Source organism: Humulus lupulus, chromosome 6 (assembly GCF_963169125.1).
Source record: "Humulus lupulus chromosome 6, drHumLupu1.1, whole genome shotgun sequence".
Taxonomy (NCBI): domain Eukaryota; kingdom Viridiplantae; phylum Streptophyta; class Magnoliopsida; order Rosales; family Cannabaceae; genus Humulus; species Humulus lupulus.
The window spans coordinates 38234169-38252752 of NC_084798.1; the positions used below are offsets into that span (position 1 = coordinate 38234169).

At 33.1% G+C, this 18584-nt stretch overlaps 1 protein-coding gene across 2 annotated transcripts; it reads left to right on the plus strand.

The window, feature by feature from the left end:
* The first annotated feature begins 1661 nt into the window (after positions 1-1661).
* Positions 1662-14738, plus strand: LOC133782082 (G-box-binding factor 4-like). Of its 2 annotated transcripts, XM_062221261.1 has the most exons (4): positions 1670-2344; positions 9824-9895; positions 10957-10986; positions 14177-14738. In XM_062221261.1, the coding sequence occupies exons 1-4, from the start codon at positions 1781-1783 to the stop codon at positions 14249-14251; spliced, it is 741 nt and encodes a 246-aa protein (XP_062077245.1). In that variant the 5' UTR covers positions 1670-1780; the 3' UTR covers positions 14252-14738. The 2 variants fall into 2 exon arrangements, with proteins under 2 accessions (XP_062077246.1, XP_062077245.1); XM_062221262.1 differs by lacking the exon at positions 9824-9895 and having other exon boundaries at positions 1662-2344.
* Positions 14739-18584: the final 3846 nt, after the last annotated feature.

Genomic DNA, 18584 nt, shown 5'->3' on the forward strand with positions numbered 1-18584 from the left:
TTTAATTATTCTTTTTTAAATATGATTTAAATTAAATAATTAAATAGATTATAACTGATTAATTTTTATTTAAATAAAATAAAGATTAAGTAAATTAGTTAATTATCTTTATAAACCTGAAAAGAAGCGATATTTTATTAATTAAATTAGTTAATTATATTTATAAACTTAAAAAGAAGCGATACTTTTAAAAAAGTGGCTTTCATAGACGGCCAGACTCTCTTTGTGAAAAGAAAGCGATAGTTTTTCTAAACCCGAAAAACTATTCAATACATCTTCTCTCAATCAAATCTCTCTCGATTTTATGTGTTGAGTACATCTAGAGAGTCCTCAATCAACCTTTTGAACACTACGTGCCCACACACGTCCTTGTGTGTTTGAGGATTGATATGGAATATCAATGTGTGAGCTTTCAGAATTTAGATTGGAAGATTGTTGATTTATACAAAAAGATTCGTGGATACTTGATAGGCTTCAAGATGTAATCTCTAATCTATTTGTATGTGATTTAATATATTTATATATGTATGATCCTGACTGTTATTAATAATTTAAAAAAAAAAACTCATTCTGATACGTATCTCTGATTTACACTTTGAATACCAACAACATCTTATATGGTGACATGTCGCATAACACATTAAATTAATGTGTCTTTTGGCTCCAAAATTGTGTGTTCTAAAAGGTTGTTTCCTATTGGTAAAACTTAATAATGATGCCTACACTATAAAATAGATCATTTACAGTTGTACTATCTTGATCACACTTTTCAACTCTCTCTCTAACCCCCCTCTCTCTCTAGCTTTCTAAGAACACTTATTTTCTCCAAGAAACTCATCAATAATTGCTTGACTTGTGTGAATTTCAATGACATGTTTAATTCCACTTCGCATTCCATCTTGGTGATGTTTCAAGCAACTTTGGGAATGCTTAAAATAAAGATTTTGGATAGCGACACTCCTCGTGTATAAGCCTTATGGTATTTCATTTCCCAAAGTTTGAAGACTCAATTGTTCAATTCAAATGTTATATCTATTTAAAACCCTAAGTATTTAAGATATATTATTTTGATTTCGTTTTTTAGTTTCCCATTATATTTTGTGTTTTCACATTTGATAATTATATTATATTTTATGTAAGGATTCCATTTATCTAAGAGGTGTAATTTCACTCCATTATATATCATTTTTTAGATCTTGCTTTAATCTTTTAATTTTTAAGATTTGCTTTCATATTATGCATGTGATTCTTGATTAATCTTAGGAGTTTGTATTATTGAATTTATTTTTAATATTTATTTTTGATTCATAATGTGTAACCTATAAATTCCCAACATTAAGTAGTGAAAATAAAAAGTACTGTAACATCGCAAAAGCATCGCAAAAGCATCGTTCCTTAATTGCAATAGCTTCGATTGGTGTCTATTTCTAATCTACCTCAATGTATTAATCTATCATTGAAATTGCACCGTTAAAGCCTAAAAATTAAAAGCTTATATTTATTCACCAAATCATATGATTTATATGCTTAGTAATACTCCCAATTTACTCCTTCCAAAAACAATTGATTTATATGGTTAGTAATATTCCCAATTTACTCCTTCCAAAAACAATTTCCCCTATTTACTAAACAGGCAACGTAATTATTATTAGTTTTTTTTGGAGAAAGAATGGTACAATTTAAAAAATAGCCTAAACTATGAAATTAGATTTTTTTTTTCATTTTTTTTTTCTGAAAATCGAAGCAACCGAAAGTATAACGGAGCCCTAGAAAGTCGGATATGGCGTTGTCTAACGTGGTGATAGCATCTGCGTCAGCGACAAATTCGGAACTGCCACGGCAGTCTTCTATATGTTCTCCTAACACAATCATGAGCGAAGAAGATTCTAGAAACATTGCTTCCATGGATGATTTGCTCAAGAATATCCCCAACATCTTCCCTGAACAACCGCAACAACAGCAGCAGCAGAATTCTCACCCACTGGCTTCGTTCCCGGTCGCCGGCGTAGGCGAATCTTGGAGCGGAGCCGTGGCCAGCGGGAGCGATTGGAAAACGGATTCCGGCGAGATAGGCAGCGCGATGACCTTGGAGGATTACTTGACGCATAGTGAAGCTGTTCGAGATGAAGACATTAGGGCTCAGTTAGGATACGGTCAGTTCCATATGCCGTTGCAGTTGCAGGCTGTGGAAAATCCGGTCGTCGTTTGTGGAAATGGGAGTGGTACTTCGGGCAGAGGGAAGCGGCAAGCTGTTGATCCACCTGTGGATAAGGCCACTGCGCAGAAGCAGAGAAGGATGATTAAGAACAGAGAATCTGCTGCCAGGTCAAGGGAGCGCAAGCAGGTTTGGTTTCCAGTTTCTTTTATTATTTTTTCCCCCATTTTCTTGGGTGAATTCTGTTTGGCTGCTCTGGAAATGAAAATCAGAAAAAAGTGTGAAAAGAATGTTCCTTCGGGGACATCCGATATCAGCTTAGGCTAAGTAATTGTATGGAGATAAGTAGATAATCGAATTGCTAAGCTCTGGTCATTTGTTAGAGGACATTTTTCTTTTCTTTTTCCTTTTGTGTGTATGATATAGTGGCTGAAAAGGATAGTTCGGATTGATTTTCTAAAATAAATTTGACACTTTCCGTAAACTTCTTGATTCAAGTTCTCTTTGAGCAGGCGAATCACCGAGTCTCTATCCCTTAATGCCTGGTCTACTTGCAGCCAAGCCACGAGGGTGTTGTCAGCGATCCTAGTATAAGTAGGAGGCTTCGTCCCATAGCCTCAAATGAGGTTAGATTAGCTGGAGAAATGAAATGATGTGTTATAACATTTGAAAAAACTGAATAGAAGTGTGAAAAACATCAAATTTGGTAGGCTAGGACAGATCTTGATCAGAATAGAATAGCAATTGTGTTTTCATTTCTATGTTTTATATTAGTTTTCTTAATTCTTTATAGTTTATTATTATTATTTTTTCAAAATATCAAATAAGATTGTATTAGATTTTTTTTTTTGAAAAAAATAAGATTCTGTTCGGAGAAAATAGGCAATACATAATTTGCAGGAGAACAGATTGACAGCAAATCTATCACTAATTCTCCTTCATTACATGATAAACTAATCCCTCAAGTTGGGAAATAGATGTCAATCTTGAATTTGAATTTGAAGCTTCTTTCTGTTCGGAGCATGAGGAAGATGTACTACTAGAAGAATTTATAGAAAATTTCCAGAAGTTAATGGGGGAGAATTGGGTGGAATAGATGAGCATAATTTGATACAAACAGAAGAAAACACCCAGAAGTGAGTCAGAAGGAATTGGGCGTGGTGGAAGAAAAGATGGAGATTAATATGGAGATGATGAAGATACTTTTCTGGAATATAAGGGGAAGTAGTTCTTCATCAAAAAGAAGAGCCTTAAAAGAAATTACATGCAAGAAGAATTCGGATATTGTTGTGTTACAAGAGACTAAAAGAGAATGGGTGGATAAGAGGTTTGTAGGAAGTGTGGAGATCCTAGTTCAAAAAATGGATCCTGTAATCGTCAGTAGGGGGAGTTGGAGGAATGATTCTGATGAGGGATTCTAGGCAAATTAATGTCATTGATTCTTTGGTGGGTGAATAATATTTTTATTCTTATTAAGGAAGGGAATGTATTAGATTGGTGGTTTTTAGTTGTCTACGGGTTGTGTAGAGGTATGAAGGAAGAGATCCTTTTTATGATAAGTAGGACTTAACACTGTTTGTGGGGATAGGTGGTGTGTGGGAGGTGATTTCAATGTAATGAGGAAAGTGTGTGAGAAACATAACAAGATTACCAATACAAGGAGTATGAAGATTTTTGATAGCCTTGTGGATGAATTAAGTCTACGACACCCTCCTCTAACTAACGAGCATTTTAGCTGGTCTAATTTGAGGGAAGAGTCCATTTGTTGTTTGTCTGGACAGGTTTTTGTACATAAATAATGGGAAGCAAGATCATTGCCCAATTTTTCTTGTCCCCCGAATTGGGGGCCAACACCCTTTGTGTTTGACAATAATTTGCTAAAGTCGAAGGGGTTTTGGGAAAAGTGCGCCAAATAATGGAAGGAAGCCATTCCGTTCGGGTGGGAGGAATCAAATTTATGAATAAGCTGGAAAATGTAAAAAGCAAGGTAAAACAATGGAGTTTTAAGTGTAAAGGTTAAAGAAACGTCAGATTGAAAGAATAATTAAAAAGTTGATGTTGAGGAACTAGTGGAAGTTGGAACCAGCAACTCTTCGAGAAAAGGAAGCAGCTGAAATTACAATGGCAGCGGTGTTACTTGAAGAAGAACAAGCACTAAGTTCACATGGGTAATAGAAGGGTATGTGAATTCCAAATTGTTCGCATCCAAATTGTTTCATAGTTAGATATAAGATCGAGAAGGAAGATGAGGCAGTCCTTGATAAAGAGAAAGACATTGAAATGCAGTAAAGATATTAAAAGGTTGTATCAATCATTTGAGCCTCAGGTTTTTGGTATTGAGGGTCTGACTTGGAGGTGTATACCATGATTTTTAGTAAAATGGTTAGAAAGACCTTTTGAGGAACAGGAAATCAAAAGAGCTGTTTCTGTCTGACAGTGGTAGAGCCAAATCACTTGGCCCATATAATTTCATAATGACAGTGTTTCAAGATAATTGTGAAGTTTTAAATGAGGATTTGGTAAGAGTGGTAAATGAATTTATAAGGGATGGTATCTGATCCCAAAGAATTGTAACTTTAATAGAGCAAAGGATTATAGGCCGATTGGTCTTGTTACTAGTCTATACAAAGTCACATCTAAGGTGCTATCTATGAGATTAAAGGAGGTATTGGATGAGACATTGGTTTTATAAATGTGCAACCTTTTTTTTTTTATTCCAAAGAAGGGAGCAGTGAAAATGGAATGAAGAATGAAGAAATTTTTATGTGGAGGAAGTGATGGTGATGGAGATCATTTGGTGCTATGGGAGCTTATGTTGTTTACCTAAAGAGTTCAAAGGGTGTCGGGTATAGGCAGTATTCTAGGTCGCAACAAGGCTTTACTTATGAAATGGCCATGACTATTTTCTATGGAAATAGAATCACTTTGGGATAAAGCTCTCAAGAGATCGTATGACATATCTATAAATGAGTGGGATAGTTACTTATAAAAGTTCATTTCATCAGAATACAATGATTTTCTCATGTTACTTTTAAACTAGGGAAGGGTGATACACTCCAAAATTGGGAGGATGTATGATTGGAAAATTAACTGTGAGGAACGAATGTCCTTTACTGCACAAAGTTGCTGGTTCTCGTAATGATTCTATAGGATCCATGCTAAGAAATAAGAATGCCAAGACTTTGTGAGGTTTCTTGGAATCTCAAGCTGTTTATAAATCTAAATGAGAGGGAGCTTTTACAGTTACAGAGCTGATTGTGGTGTTAGATTCTTTTAGTTGCTGCATTTTGGTCACTAATAGGAGGGGTATAGTGGTTAGTTGGTGTGTTGAATTATTCTTATGCAAATCCATATTCAAGAATTTTAACATCACGGAAGTCCCTATCCACTTTACATCTTGTTCTTTTATTTGTAAATCTTTTGTCTCATTAAAGGGTAAAGTGTTTAGGTGGCTGGTAGCATTAATAAAGTGAAACACTGATAATTTAAATCATCATAAACCTTTCCTACAAAAGTCTAATATCCTAACTGATGTGTTTTATTTTTATCTTTAAAAAAAACGTCAGACTTGTATTAACAATAGAGATCTAATACAAGAAACAAGAAATAAGTGAATTAAAACTCCCACTTTAAAACAGTAGCGACAAACAAAAAACAGAGAGCAAAAATTGCATAAAGTTACAAAAATACTGCCAATATTTGATGAAACCAGAGAATGGCTTCTTTAAGTTCTTACATTATATAACCATATGGCCATGCTTTTGCTCTTGTGCTTTTGTCTCATTCGCCATACTATTGAGCTTCGATGCCAATTCTTGAGAACAAAGATGTATGCCCAAAGTTGGGGCATAACTTTTATTGAAAACTGTTCACAACACTTAACTCTACATTTTTATAGTTTAGAGGGAAACAAAGAAGAAATGTTAGGATATGGGATGTGGGATTTATTTGCCATCACAACTGGCTGTATTGTAGAGTACAAGTGGCAAAAAGAATGAGGATTAAGATGGTTCTAGAATTTGTTAGGAATGTTCTAGTTTGTTGAGTGTGAATAAATAGAGAAGGAGAGAATAGTAGTGGTGTGAAATTATTTTGTAATTGTGGGAATTCTTTGGAATTCATTGGGAGGCTTAGGGGATCCTCGAATTTCCCCCACTACCTTCCTTTATCTTGTATTTCTGAGATTGAATATCAATAGCCAAGGCTTGATAGCCATATTCACATCTAAATTCCTATCAAAGTGGTATCAGAGACTTCGATCCTCAATGGGCCCAAAGAAAAGTGATGTGCTAGTTGAATTGGATGATCGATTTTAGTCGAGAGATCTCAGAAGTCAGATCTGAGTTTCAACAGTTTCCCAAGGAAATCGCCATGATCAAATCGAATGTTCAGAGACTCGATAAGAAGCTCGATTTCATTATTGGTCAATTAACTCAGTTGCTTCAATGCAAGGGACTCAAATCGTTGTAGTAACCAATGGCGCTAAAGGAAGGAGTTGATCGAGTGACGGCCACTGGTAATTAAATGACGACTACAACCACGCTAAAGGAATTGTACATGTTGGGGCAACGATGAATTCAACTATCAGTACGGTGTTTGCGGGACACGTGAAACCATTTGGGTCATCCGACACAGTCAAGGAAGTAGCCATTGATGCTTCTGGACTTGTGGATCGTCGAGATGAGTGCACGGGTCACCATCCCCATCGCGATGGACGTTCGATCTATTATCCAACCAAGGACCATGATTTGCATCCTCGAGATGCACCATCGAAGTAGAATCAACTTACACTGGAGCTAGAGAAGAAATTGTTTGATCCATTGGATACCACAAGTGATGTTGGGTCCTTCTGATTGCCTTCTTTGAGTTGGTTTGAAGTTCTCAGTTAGAGGGGTCAGTTTGGGATGCAGCGTTCCTTAGACTTGATCCACGGTGTGGGCACTTGCAACTTGTTGCCAGAAGAGCAGTGTTGCTGGTCGATGTCCGAGAGCACGGGGGCCCTGTTGTTTCCGTCCAAGTGGAGTTGGCGTGCTCGAAGGGTTGGGAACATCAGATGCTCTGCTCTTGCTCAAGAAACAACCCAATCACATTTTCCCTTTGTTGGTACGAAGCCCAACATCATGGGCCAAGTAGGCATCAGGCCCAATATTTAGGACAGAACTTACAAGCCCGTGTGTCATCTATTTTGAGTCCAGGGTGAGGAAATTCTATCCACAAACCTGATCTTGCTTTATACAACTTCTTGCGCCTCTTCTTTTCCACTCACTCGCTCCAAGTGCAACAATGGCAGCAAGAGGTGATGCACACGTTGGATCTGATCTTGGTTTCAGTGGTCACGGCGATGGTTGCAAGGCAAGGAGGTAGTGGAGTCCGGATCATGCAATTGGGTATTGTGCTACAGTAGATGGCACATTTACAAAGCTGGGTTTTTGACAGAGGGCGGTGGATTCAAGAGATTAGCGATGAGCAGTGGCACGATGAGAACAAATTAGGTCAAGCTGTGGATTGTTGTGACTGGTCAGGGAGGGATGCTGCACGTGGTTGGTCTTTGGATACGACAAAATCTGCTAATTGTTTTACTATTGGGCTTCCAATTTTGGCATATGCTCATTGGGTTATTGGGCTTATAATTTTGGATTATATGGGCTGTAAGTGTGATTCTTTACTAAGGCCCATGACAATTACAAGGAGTCATGGGACTCACCCGTGCATACATAGCAGTCCCTTCTCCCTTCTTCTATTTCTATGGTTGGTAAATACCATTTTGGACCCTGTATTTTGCAAAAGCTACCGATCGGACTCTTTGTTCTGTTAAATGACAATTTACAAAATGGAATAAAATATTACCTTATACCCATTTTTGGTAAAAAAAATTTAATTATATTCTTTCATTCTTAGCTCATCAACCACTTTCTTTGTTTCTCTGAACCCATCGCATCACTAACGACCTGAGAATTGATCTTATAGTTGAATTTTTTTTTACCAGAATAGGTATAAGGTATTCTTTTGTTCCATTTTGCAAAACATATGGTTCAAATTGTCATTTAACAAAACACAGTGGCCGATCGTTAACTTTTGTAAAACACAGAGTCCAAAATGGTATTTACCCTTCTATGGTGGTGAATTTTGATTTGTCACCAAATGCATCATTCCTCGCCATCTGTCATCGGGCAACAATGACTGTTCAGTAACTACAATCTCTTACACCTGAGAATCTTCTGCTGACCACTTTCGTCACCTTGAGGACAATGTGACTTTGGGGAGGGGAGTAATGTTAGGATATGGGATATATTTACCATCACAGTTGGTTGTATTGTAGAGTACACGTGGCAAACAGAATGAGGATTAAGATGATTCTAGAATTTGTTAGGAATGTTCTAGTTTGTTTAGTGTGAATAAATAGAGGAGGGAATGGTAGTGGTGTGGAATTATTTTGTAATGGCTTATTAGGATTTTTTTTCCCCCGAACTATTACCAATCCAAATCGTGCTCCCTGAATTTTTCAACTTGTTAAAAATTCCTCCTGAATTATTCACGTTTGCGAAATGTGGGACTTCCGTCCAATTTCATTAACGTAATGGTGATGTGGCGGTTTGGTGGCCAATGTGGTATTGCTATGTCAATGCCTCGTTTATAATATAAAGAATAAACATGATTTTTGCCTCTGAACTATTACCATTACCAAATTGTGCAGCTTGAATATTAAAAATTTAACAATCTTTTGAATATTAAAAATAACATAAAAAAACCATTAAAAAAAAAAATTGATAGAGACAAAAAATTAGCTTGGGTGTTGGGCATGTGTCAAAATGAGCTCAAAGTTTGTTGGGTAACGATATTGTCGATAGACTGGGCTCATGTGGGTTCCTGGCGACATTCAGCTTTGGTGTCGTCTATGTCACCTTAAGTTTTTATTTTGTATGATTTAATTTAATTTAAATGAATTTTTAGTTTAATGTTTTTATATTTTCTTTTTAATATTCAAAATGTTGTTTAAATTTTAAATTTTAGAATTCGATGGGCATAATTTGGTAACGGTAAAAGTTTGGGGGGTAAAATCTTATTTATTTTTTAAATTATACACGTGACAATCCACATTAGCAGTCCAGTGTCGTCATATCACCATTCTGTTAGCAAAATTGGACGGAAGTCCTATATTTCAGTAACGTGAATAGTTCAGAGGGAATTTTTTACCTGCACGGTTTGGTAGTGGTAATAGTTTTGGGGGAAAAAAATCCTAATAAGCCTTTTCTAATTGTGGGAATTCATTGGGAGGCTTGGGGGATTCTCGAATTTCCCCTTCTACCTTCCTTTTATCTTGTATTTCTGAGATTGAATATCAATAGTCAAGGCTTAATAGCCATATTCACATCTAAATTCCTATCAAAATAAGTTAGGAAATAACTTATTAAGAAAATAACAAATTAACAATAATATTAAGCAAATCAATCATAAAATGGAAAGTGTAATAACTTCATTTTCCATCTCAATTTTTAGTTGCTTGAGGACTTTTTCTCCCTTGACTAAATTGTCTTGGATTGGAACTTACATGCCTTTGTTTCTATGATTATGTCATCAATCAAGTGATAATTTTCTTATTTACTTGTTCGTATGATTTTAAGTATATTATGTTTATCATTGTATTTTTATTTGTTTTTCTATATTTAGGCATACCAAGTTGAGCTAGAAACTTTAGTAACAGAACTGGAGGATGAGAAAGCACGGTTGTTGAGAGAAGAGGTATGAATCTTTCATTGTTTGTGGAATTAAGACTTTCTTGGGGTTTGAGGGTATAGCTGGAATTTGTGCCTTTAGTACCTAGAAGGCTAGTGCCTACAGTTGTCATTCCCTTTTGTTTTTATCATCCTTCCTATCTTGGTTCTTTGCTTCTTCTAGTTATATTGTACACAAATTAGTTGTTAAGTTACTATAGTAAAATATGAAAATGAATTTTTTTCTAAAATTTTCTTGAAATTAGTTTGAATCAAACTAAAGATATTTATGACTTCTAAAGAACTAAGATAAAGTGATACCTGAGGGTGAAATGATTGTCCAATTGCTTGCCCAATGAAAATTCTTACATTTTTGTTGCCCAAGGTGGAAAGAAAAATTGATGTAGTGCAACATAGAATCTGTTCTCTTAATTGTACCACACTTTAGAATTAATCAAACTTCATAGATAAGTCTTAGTGAGACTTTGTTGAAGTGAGCTCTTTAGGAGACAGAAATTGTGCCTGGTGCCATGTGAGAAACTAGTTAAAAATCTATCATTCTCTCAGATCTGTGTTTGAAGAATTGTGACTAGCTCCATGAGAGACAAATATTGTGTTTCTAGGTTTTCCTTAGAGTTGTGTTATTTATTTATTTTATTATATTTTCTAAATAAGTAACAAAAATGTATATAAAAAAGATGACCGCAGTCTTCTGGTTACATCTATATAGATAAAACCTGTAATGATAATCACCGTGTAGTGTGCTTTTAGGATTTAGCTTATTAGCATAATCTATGGTGGGTGTTTTGGCTTACCATTCTCTTTGTATTATTAACTCTGTAATAATAGTCGTTGTTTTGTTTTTAAAAAATAATCATGCATTTGCCAGATAATGGTAGATTATGGTACATTTGCAGTTTCTTTTTATTTTTTTTTCTTTATAATATTGTCATTTAAAATTATGGTAGATTTTGCTGTAATTGGTTTGTGGTAATGTGATATATTTTTTTGTTTGTGCGGTTGCTTATTCTGCATTTTTTGTTTGTTTAACTTTTCTATAAGTTTGACGTTAGTGTAAATTGAATGCAGGTTGAGCGGACACAGGAAAGGTTTCGACAGGTTGGTACCATGAACTATGAGTTTCCTCTAAAATTATTATATATACAAGTTGATCTGATATTTTTTTCATATCATTGTGCTTCTGCGTATGCATGTATATGTTTGCATGTGCTGCAAGCAATGAACACCTAAATAATGCAATGCTTATCTTTGGTTGTGGTTTTCTGCAAATTTTTGTTTTGAATGAGGTTTATGTATATATCTTTCACCACTTGAATTTATGATGGTTAAAACTGTTTAGGCTTTTATAGCTTAGCTGCTTAAAACTTAAGTACCTTGAAATGAAATAAATTTTAAAGGGATGTTAAAAGCTTTTATATTGACTTTTTCCTTTTAAGGACTGATTTGCTTTATATATGCTGACATGGTTGGTGTAGTAAGGGCTTTTTCAGAAAATGTATAGGGCTTTGTTTGGCATGGTTTTGAAAGCACTTTTAGAATTACTTTTTGGAGTGTTTGGGTGATTTTTCAAAAATGTTTTATTTGTTTGGAAAATCTTCCTAAAGAAGTAAGTCTCTACTAGTTTCTTTGTTCAGTGTTTTTGAAAAAAATTAGAGCAGTTGTTTTAAGCTTTATAAAATCTTTAAATTTTCTATTTTCCATATAAGTAATAAGAGATTTTCTATTTTATCCTTATTTTAAATATAAAATTTAATTAAATTTAAAACGTATCTTTGTAATTGGAGAATCTTTTTAAAAGTAAAGTACTAAACGGTAGTTAAAATAAACTTTTTATTGATTTTTTTGTTAAAAACTTTTTATTTCTTTTTTCTACTGTCTTGAAGCAGAAGCAAAAACTATGCCGCATTTTAACTTTGTGTTTAGTGTGAGGTTTTATTGAATTCTTTTTTAAAGAAAAGTATAGTATGAGGAGAAATCATCTTCAATCATAGCAAATGGTATGGGATCATCTAAAATAAGTTACAACCAAACATTCCCATCTCAAAGATTGTAACAATCCAAATAGCCACCCAAATTTAATTTTTTCCCACACACACAATCCATTTTTGAATTTTAAAAACTTGGTATTCCTTTGTTGTCAAAGCCACCAGGTTGCCATTGTGGCACTAGCAACATTCCAAAGTTTCTTTTTTTCTCCCCTAAGGTCAGAATGTCACAGCAATGGAGAGGCCAAACACACATTACCATGAATTCCTTCAAGAACATGGACCAAATTTTTAGTAAAATAGGCAACGTAGTAATAGATGATATGTTTCACAACTCTAGTTGGATAAAATGCACCAGTCAAGAGAAGTGTACTGATAAGGTCTTTGGTTTTGGAGAACGTTGTTTGTGATCAGCTTGCCCAAGGTGAGTAACTGAACAAAACCCTGATCTTCATAGGATTTGTGACTTTCTAAAGGAGAATAAGAGAAATGTGCTCTTATGGATGGGAAAAACGATTTGCATGAGAAGCTCGTTTAGCTTCCAAATCCTTCAATCTTTTAGTTAAGTGTTGACGGTAGTCTCTAATACTTGTATCATCTTCAAAACTTGTGGTAGAGAATTCCCCTACCCTGATGAAGTTCTGCCAACATCTCAAGGAGGCAATGTTAGCATTATGAACACTAAAAAGCTAATAGATAGGAGAAAATCTATTAGCTAATGTTGTCTCACCAAATCATGTATCTTCCCAAAACTTGATTTTGTTTCTTGAACCAAGCTTGTATGAAACTAGATCGTGGAACTTGGGGTAAAGGAAGGAAATTTATTTCTATGGACTTCTTCAAATCCCACTACCTGCTTCCTCCCATCCATTCATTTGACCTCTGTACTTGCGTCTTTTGATCTTATGTTAGAAGGAATTTGTTTCCAAGGAAATTTTCAAAACCACTTCATAATAAGTGCCTTATTTTTCATTGCAACATCCCCAATGCCAAGACCGCCCTCTTCATTTGGGCTGCAAATGTGTTCCCATCTCACTAAATGATCACATCTAAGATCGTTGCTGACTTCTCAGAGGAAGTTCCTCATCTTCTTTTCTGTCTCCACAGTCCACTGCCACTCTTTTATGGATATGGGTACAAAAAGAAAATATGTAGGAAATGCTTGCAGAATAGAAGAAATTAAAGTTAGTTTGCCTCCTCTCAAGACATAAGCTTTCTTCCATCCATCAAGTCTCTTGCTTATCTTGGCTAAAGCAGGATCCCAAGAATTTGATCCAAGTGGAATATCCCCTGAGAAAGGCCCCAAATATTTAATAGGCCAAGATCCTACCTCACATCCATTGACTTTGTTAGGGTATCAAGTGACTCCACATTCACTTCTAAAAGCGCATTTTTCCCCAAGTTGACCTTTAGTCCGGAGATAATACAGTAGATGTCAATAAGGTGCGAAATATTGGTTTAATTAAAAAACAGGGCATCATTTGCAAATTGAATATGTGAATGTTCAATATGTTCTCTCCCGATAACATAGTTACCTATCACATTATAGTGTTTGGCTTTATTGATCGATTTCTCAAGCCCATTACCCACCAAAGTATAGATAATGGGTCACTGCCTCAAACCTTTATTCACTTTTATCTTTCTCTTAGGTATTCCGTTAATAATAACTGAGTATGACGCAGAAGGGAAGCAGCCCATAATCCATTATCTCCATTTAGAAACCTAAACCTTTTTACTCCATAGCAAAGCTGAAGGAGCTATTTTGTTATAGCAAAGAGCTTTATCATATTAACCTACACATGGAATGGCTGCGTGGTGGAAAACCTTTCATTTTAATTTCTTTGAATCTTAAAATATATAATTTCAAGAGGAACATTTTTGTTATAATAGTAGATTATCTAGAGGGGTTTCATTTGCTATATACTTTTCTGGGTTAGCATTGTTAAAAGGAATTTTTTTAAGCATAATCCTAGTTTCTTAGTTGAGGTGGTAGTTCTTATGTTTTGTTTCCCCATGAAATCAAATAATTGTTGAACTTAAAGCATGCTATCTGTTTCTCTTGTGTGTTAAATTAAACAAAAACATTGCCACGAGACCTAAGAATAATATTTGGCCAGCAAATTTCAAAGAACAAACAAAAATTGAAAGCACTTTTTTATTTATTATTCTTATTATTAAATATAAAGTGTTTGGTAATTACATTTTTTTGGTTTTTGTTTTTAAAAATTAAAACATATTTGTTGTTTGTTGAGTTTCTTGCAGATACGAATGTCCTTTTTTGCTAACATAGTTTACTTTCGCAGCTTATGAAAAATGTGATTCCAGTGGAGGAAAAGAAAAAAACTCCAAGAGTTCTTCGAAGAGTTAGATCTCTTTGATAGTGTGATGGAAGATTTTTTCAGAAATTTCAGTCTGTTGATGGCAGAGCAAAGAGTTTCCAAGGAAAATAAAGGAATGGAGGGCCTGATTAATTACCTTTGGTAAGTTGAAGATTTATCTGTAAAGAGAAGTAGGCTGTAGTTAGATGATTCAATGCTCGTGCAGACTTTCCATCTGATTGTTAATAGAAATAATAAGTGGTTCATTGCTCCTATGGTAGAGACCCATGTACATTTAAAAGTTAAAATAGATATATAGTAATAACAGTAATGTAGTAACAGTACATATTATTATAGCATAGAATAATAAGAGTAATAGTGTATGTAACACATGATTTGCATCTGCTAAGTGTTGAAAATGGATTCAATTTTAGGTTAAATATTAAAAAAAAATATGAAGGAAGATACCATGTAATGCGGCAGTTATGGTCGTTCTTTCGGCATTCTGATTTGATTGAAATAAAATCTATTATTTTCTACACAATTATACATAGGTAATAATAAAAAAATATACAATTATCTTCTATGTATCTAGGAATATTTTAGGTGTTTATTAATTTAGTATTTAGAAATTATTTTTACAACTAAAAAATAGTAAGGGTATGTTTGAAAGTTATCATATGATTTGTTTGGACGAGTAGTATTTAAAATATATTTTTTTCAAAATAACTACAATATAATTATTTCAATTATCATGTTTTGTTTGCCGATTAGTGTAACTGAGACTCTTTAATTAATTTTAATTATATGGTTATAACATAGTTATTTTGTTAATTAAACATATTTAACCTGATAATACTCTAAACCAATGTCGTTACTTTCTTATTTGCCCTCTTTTAATTTTTTTAACTGCTTGCTTGACCGATTTCTTTCTTATTTAAGGATTTTTTTCATAACTTAAAAAGTCGATATTTTTATTCATGTAAATTATAGATAAGCTGAAAAACACCAGTCAAAATAATGTGTTTTGTCACTCCCACATGTTTTTATATATGTGTGGTTTAGGGCAATTCTCGAGTGTCCTCCTTCAAGGGTTATTGGTGCATTTCGTGTGTTTTCGTATGTGAATAGTGATAATTCAAACTTTTTTTTATATAACAATGTACATTGTATTTAGAGTAGAAAATTCTTACTAATTTTCAAAAAAAATTCAAATAATTTAAGGCGCTAAAAATAAGGTTTAAATATTTTTGTTGGACGTATACTTGTATTTTTATTTACATATGCAGTATAATATTCAAACTCTACTTTTATAATCGTAAATTATTCAAAATTTTCTGAAATATATCTACATACATCCTTATACAAACAAAAAGCACGAGAAAGTACACCAACAATTACACCAACAATCCTGACTACTTGAGAATTACCTTGAGTTTATAGCAAAAATGATAGGTGTGCTCTAAGTAGTACACCTATTTTTTTTATCTATTTATTTATTATTACTAAGAGAGCATTACACACTTGTGATACACATGTACCCCTTACCCACAGATAATAGCTCAAACTTAATATTGTAATTAGGGGTGGTAATTTGGGTTATGACATGATGACACGATTAAAGTAAACACGAATACGACACGTTTAATAATCGTGTCGTGTTCGTGTTTGAGTTTGAGTTTGAGTTTGAGTTTTTGAAACGTTTAATAATCGTGTCGTGTTCGTGTTTATGTGTCATAATCGTGTTGACTTATTTAATAATCGTGTCGTGTCATAATAGTGCCAGACACGATAACATGAATAATTTGCATAGGTTTTATGATTTTTTTCATATAGTTATGATTAATCGTGTTATCATGTCGTGTCGTGTTGTGTTGACTCGTTTAATAATCGTGTTGTGTTCGTGTTCGTATTTTTGACACGTTTAATAATCATGTCGTGTACGAGTTTATCTTAATCGTGTCGTTTCATAATTATGTCGATACAAATTTGACACGTTTACACGAATTGCTAGCCCTAATTGTAATGTTGTTGCTGTTTTTTTTTTTTTTTTAATAAAAAAAAGTGTATCTCTTAGTCTCTCACTTTGCTTATTTAATTAAAACTACAATTGACACATCCCACCACGGGTGGTGGGTCCTTGAGGTTGGTTACCCAAGGTGGAGTTCTAAGCTCCCATATGCACTTTTATAGTCATTTTCTAATAAGGTGGTGTTGGTGGTCACTAAGCCAATGGTGTTACCATTCTCCCAACCTAGTAGTGGTATTCTTGTCTCCCCTTGTAAAAAACTTTGACATTCATTCTCTTAAAATTGTACCAAGGATGTGCTGCTAGCATTGGAGATTAAGATCAAATTTAAAAGAAGTTGGAGATTATTGTTATAATTAGAAAAATGTTCATTCATTTGTTGCCCAAATAGGAAAATGAATTGGCTCAATGTCCTTATCTTCTAGGAGTCTATATAGATTATATAGGATAATTGTAGCATATGATTGTCATTTTAACTGTCGAGTGAGAACTAATATGTTTTTGGTATATGAAGAAATTATAACCAATTTTTTTTTATAAGATGATATATATTGTAATTATAATATGCATCTTATTAGTTTACGGAAAATTTCAATTACTTTAGTTGAAATAAAAATTTGAATAATCTATTTTATATGTGTATAAAAAAATAAGTAGAAATTAAATTATTTATGACTTTTTTTAAATGTTTACAAAAATATTAGTTTTTTTTTATAGTTTTTTCCTCATTTTAAAATCTTATGTTTATTGTACTTTTTTTTCTAAAAAAATTAATTTTTTTTTTTAAAAATTGGGTGGCTAGTTCTGTAATTTCTTTTTATTTTTATCCTTATTCGTTTATTTTATTCTATAGTTCTTTTAGAATTATTTTTTTCTTCAATTTTTTATTGTACGTATTAAAGTCTTTATATTATATTATTATTTTTTTATATTTTATTTTTGGCCATACTATTGTTACAATTTTTTTTACCGTACCTATTCTTTTTTCAGTTTTCTAAATCAGTTTTTTTACTTTTTTTTTAATTGTATACATTTATTTTTAGTTTATGTAATTTTTTAAATTTTTTATTCATATTTTTTTGTATTGTACTTTTTCTTAAGGTTTGGATTAGTTTTATTTTTATTTTTTTTTCTCATTTCATTTGATTTTTTCATATATATATATATATAAATATTTTAATGGAGAGCAATTCCAATCGTCCTAGTTATTTTTTTTAACTCAAGAGAACAGAATAAAAAAAAAATAAAAGGAAAAAAAGAAAGAAAAGAACAAGAAAGTTGAATGTCCACATTAAAAGCCATAAAATTAAAATAAAAAAAAGCAAGTATACGTGCAACAATGTTTAATATTTTAACTATCGCATAGCATACAATTAAAAAAAAAATTGTATGCATACCACTTATATTGAATTCTTAGTACTTAGAGTAGAGATGTATAAAAGGGAAAAGAAAAATCAATGATGATGAGGTCAATAGGATAAGATTATCGCGAAATATTTAAGCCTCAGCTGTAACAAATTTCCATATAATGTATCTATTCAAATTAACAAACCCAATTTCTTATTCCATTTTTAAACTAAAAAAAAATCAATTTCAGTCTCACTACAAAAAAATAAAAAGGGGTTCTATGGATAACAACGGTTTGTTCGCTACCAGAAGTTCTTTTCTAGGCTTCTAGCGATGAAGTCCATTTTGTCATGGTAGATTCTAGGGAAGAGGCATGTTGTAAGAAACTCCAAATTTGGTCGCTGTCTCCAAATTTTCAATGCTGGTGGACTTCTAGCGACGACTTTACACAAATTTAATGACGACATGTTTGTTTGTTTTTTTTTTTCATTTTACTTTTTATTTTAAATTAATATTTATAATCAAAATAATATTAAAAAAAATTACATAATAAGAATTATATTAAAACATAAATATTTTATTTAAACTCTGAAATTAATTAATTTAGAAGAGTTTGTAAATTAAAATGAAAAGTCTTCCTAAAAATAAAATTTATAAATAAGAGTCCTACTAGTTCGGTGGTAGCCGTATGATCGTGATCATTAGGTGGGGTGGAGGTGGTGTCTGTTGAGAATATCCAAATATTCCCGAGCCTCCATGCTCCTTTAAGGCTCATATGTGTTCTATCATATGGGCCGGCTACGTGGCTGTGCAATCTGGTCTATTGCCCATGACCCAATAAACTAAAGGACTCAATTCATTTACCTACATTTTCAATTTTTTTTTAAATAAATAAAATGAAATGTTGTTCCCACTTTTAAATGAACGATTATTAAGTTTCATTTCTAAAGGCTGTTTCTATTCCCAATCCCACTTTTAATGTTAAATTGTTAATTCATAAATATTTAGTCAAACTCT

Coding starts and splice junctions, on each gene's coding strand:
- LOC133782082 (XM_062221261.1), top strand. CDS start 1,781: ATGGCGTTGTCTAACGTGGTGATAGCATCTGCGTCAGCGACAAATTCG. Junction 9,896..10,956: donor CACGGTTGTTGAGAGAAGAG/GTATGAATCTTT, acceptor AATTGAATGCAG/GTTGAGCGGACACAGGAAAG. Junction 10,987..14,176: donor CACAGGAAAGGTTTCGACAG/GTTGGTACCATG, acceptor TTACTTTCGCAG/CTTATGAAAAATGTGATTCC.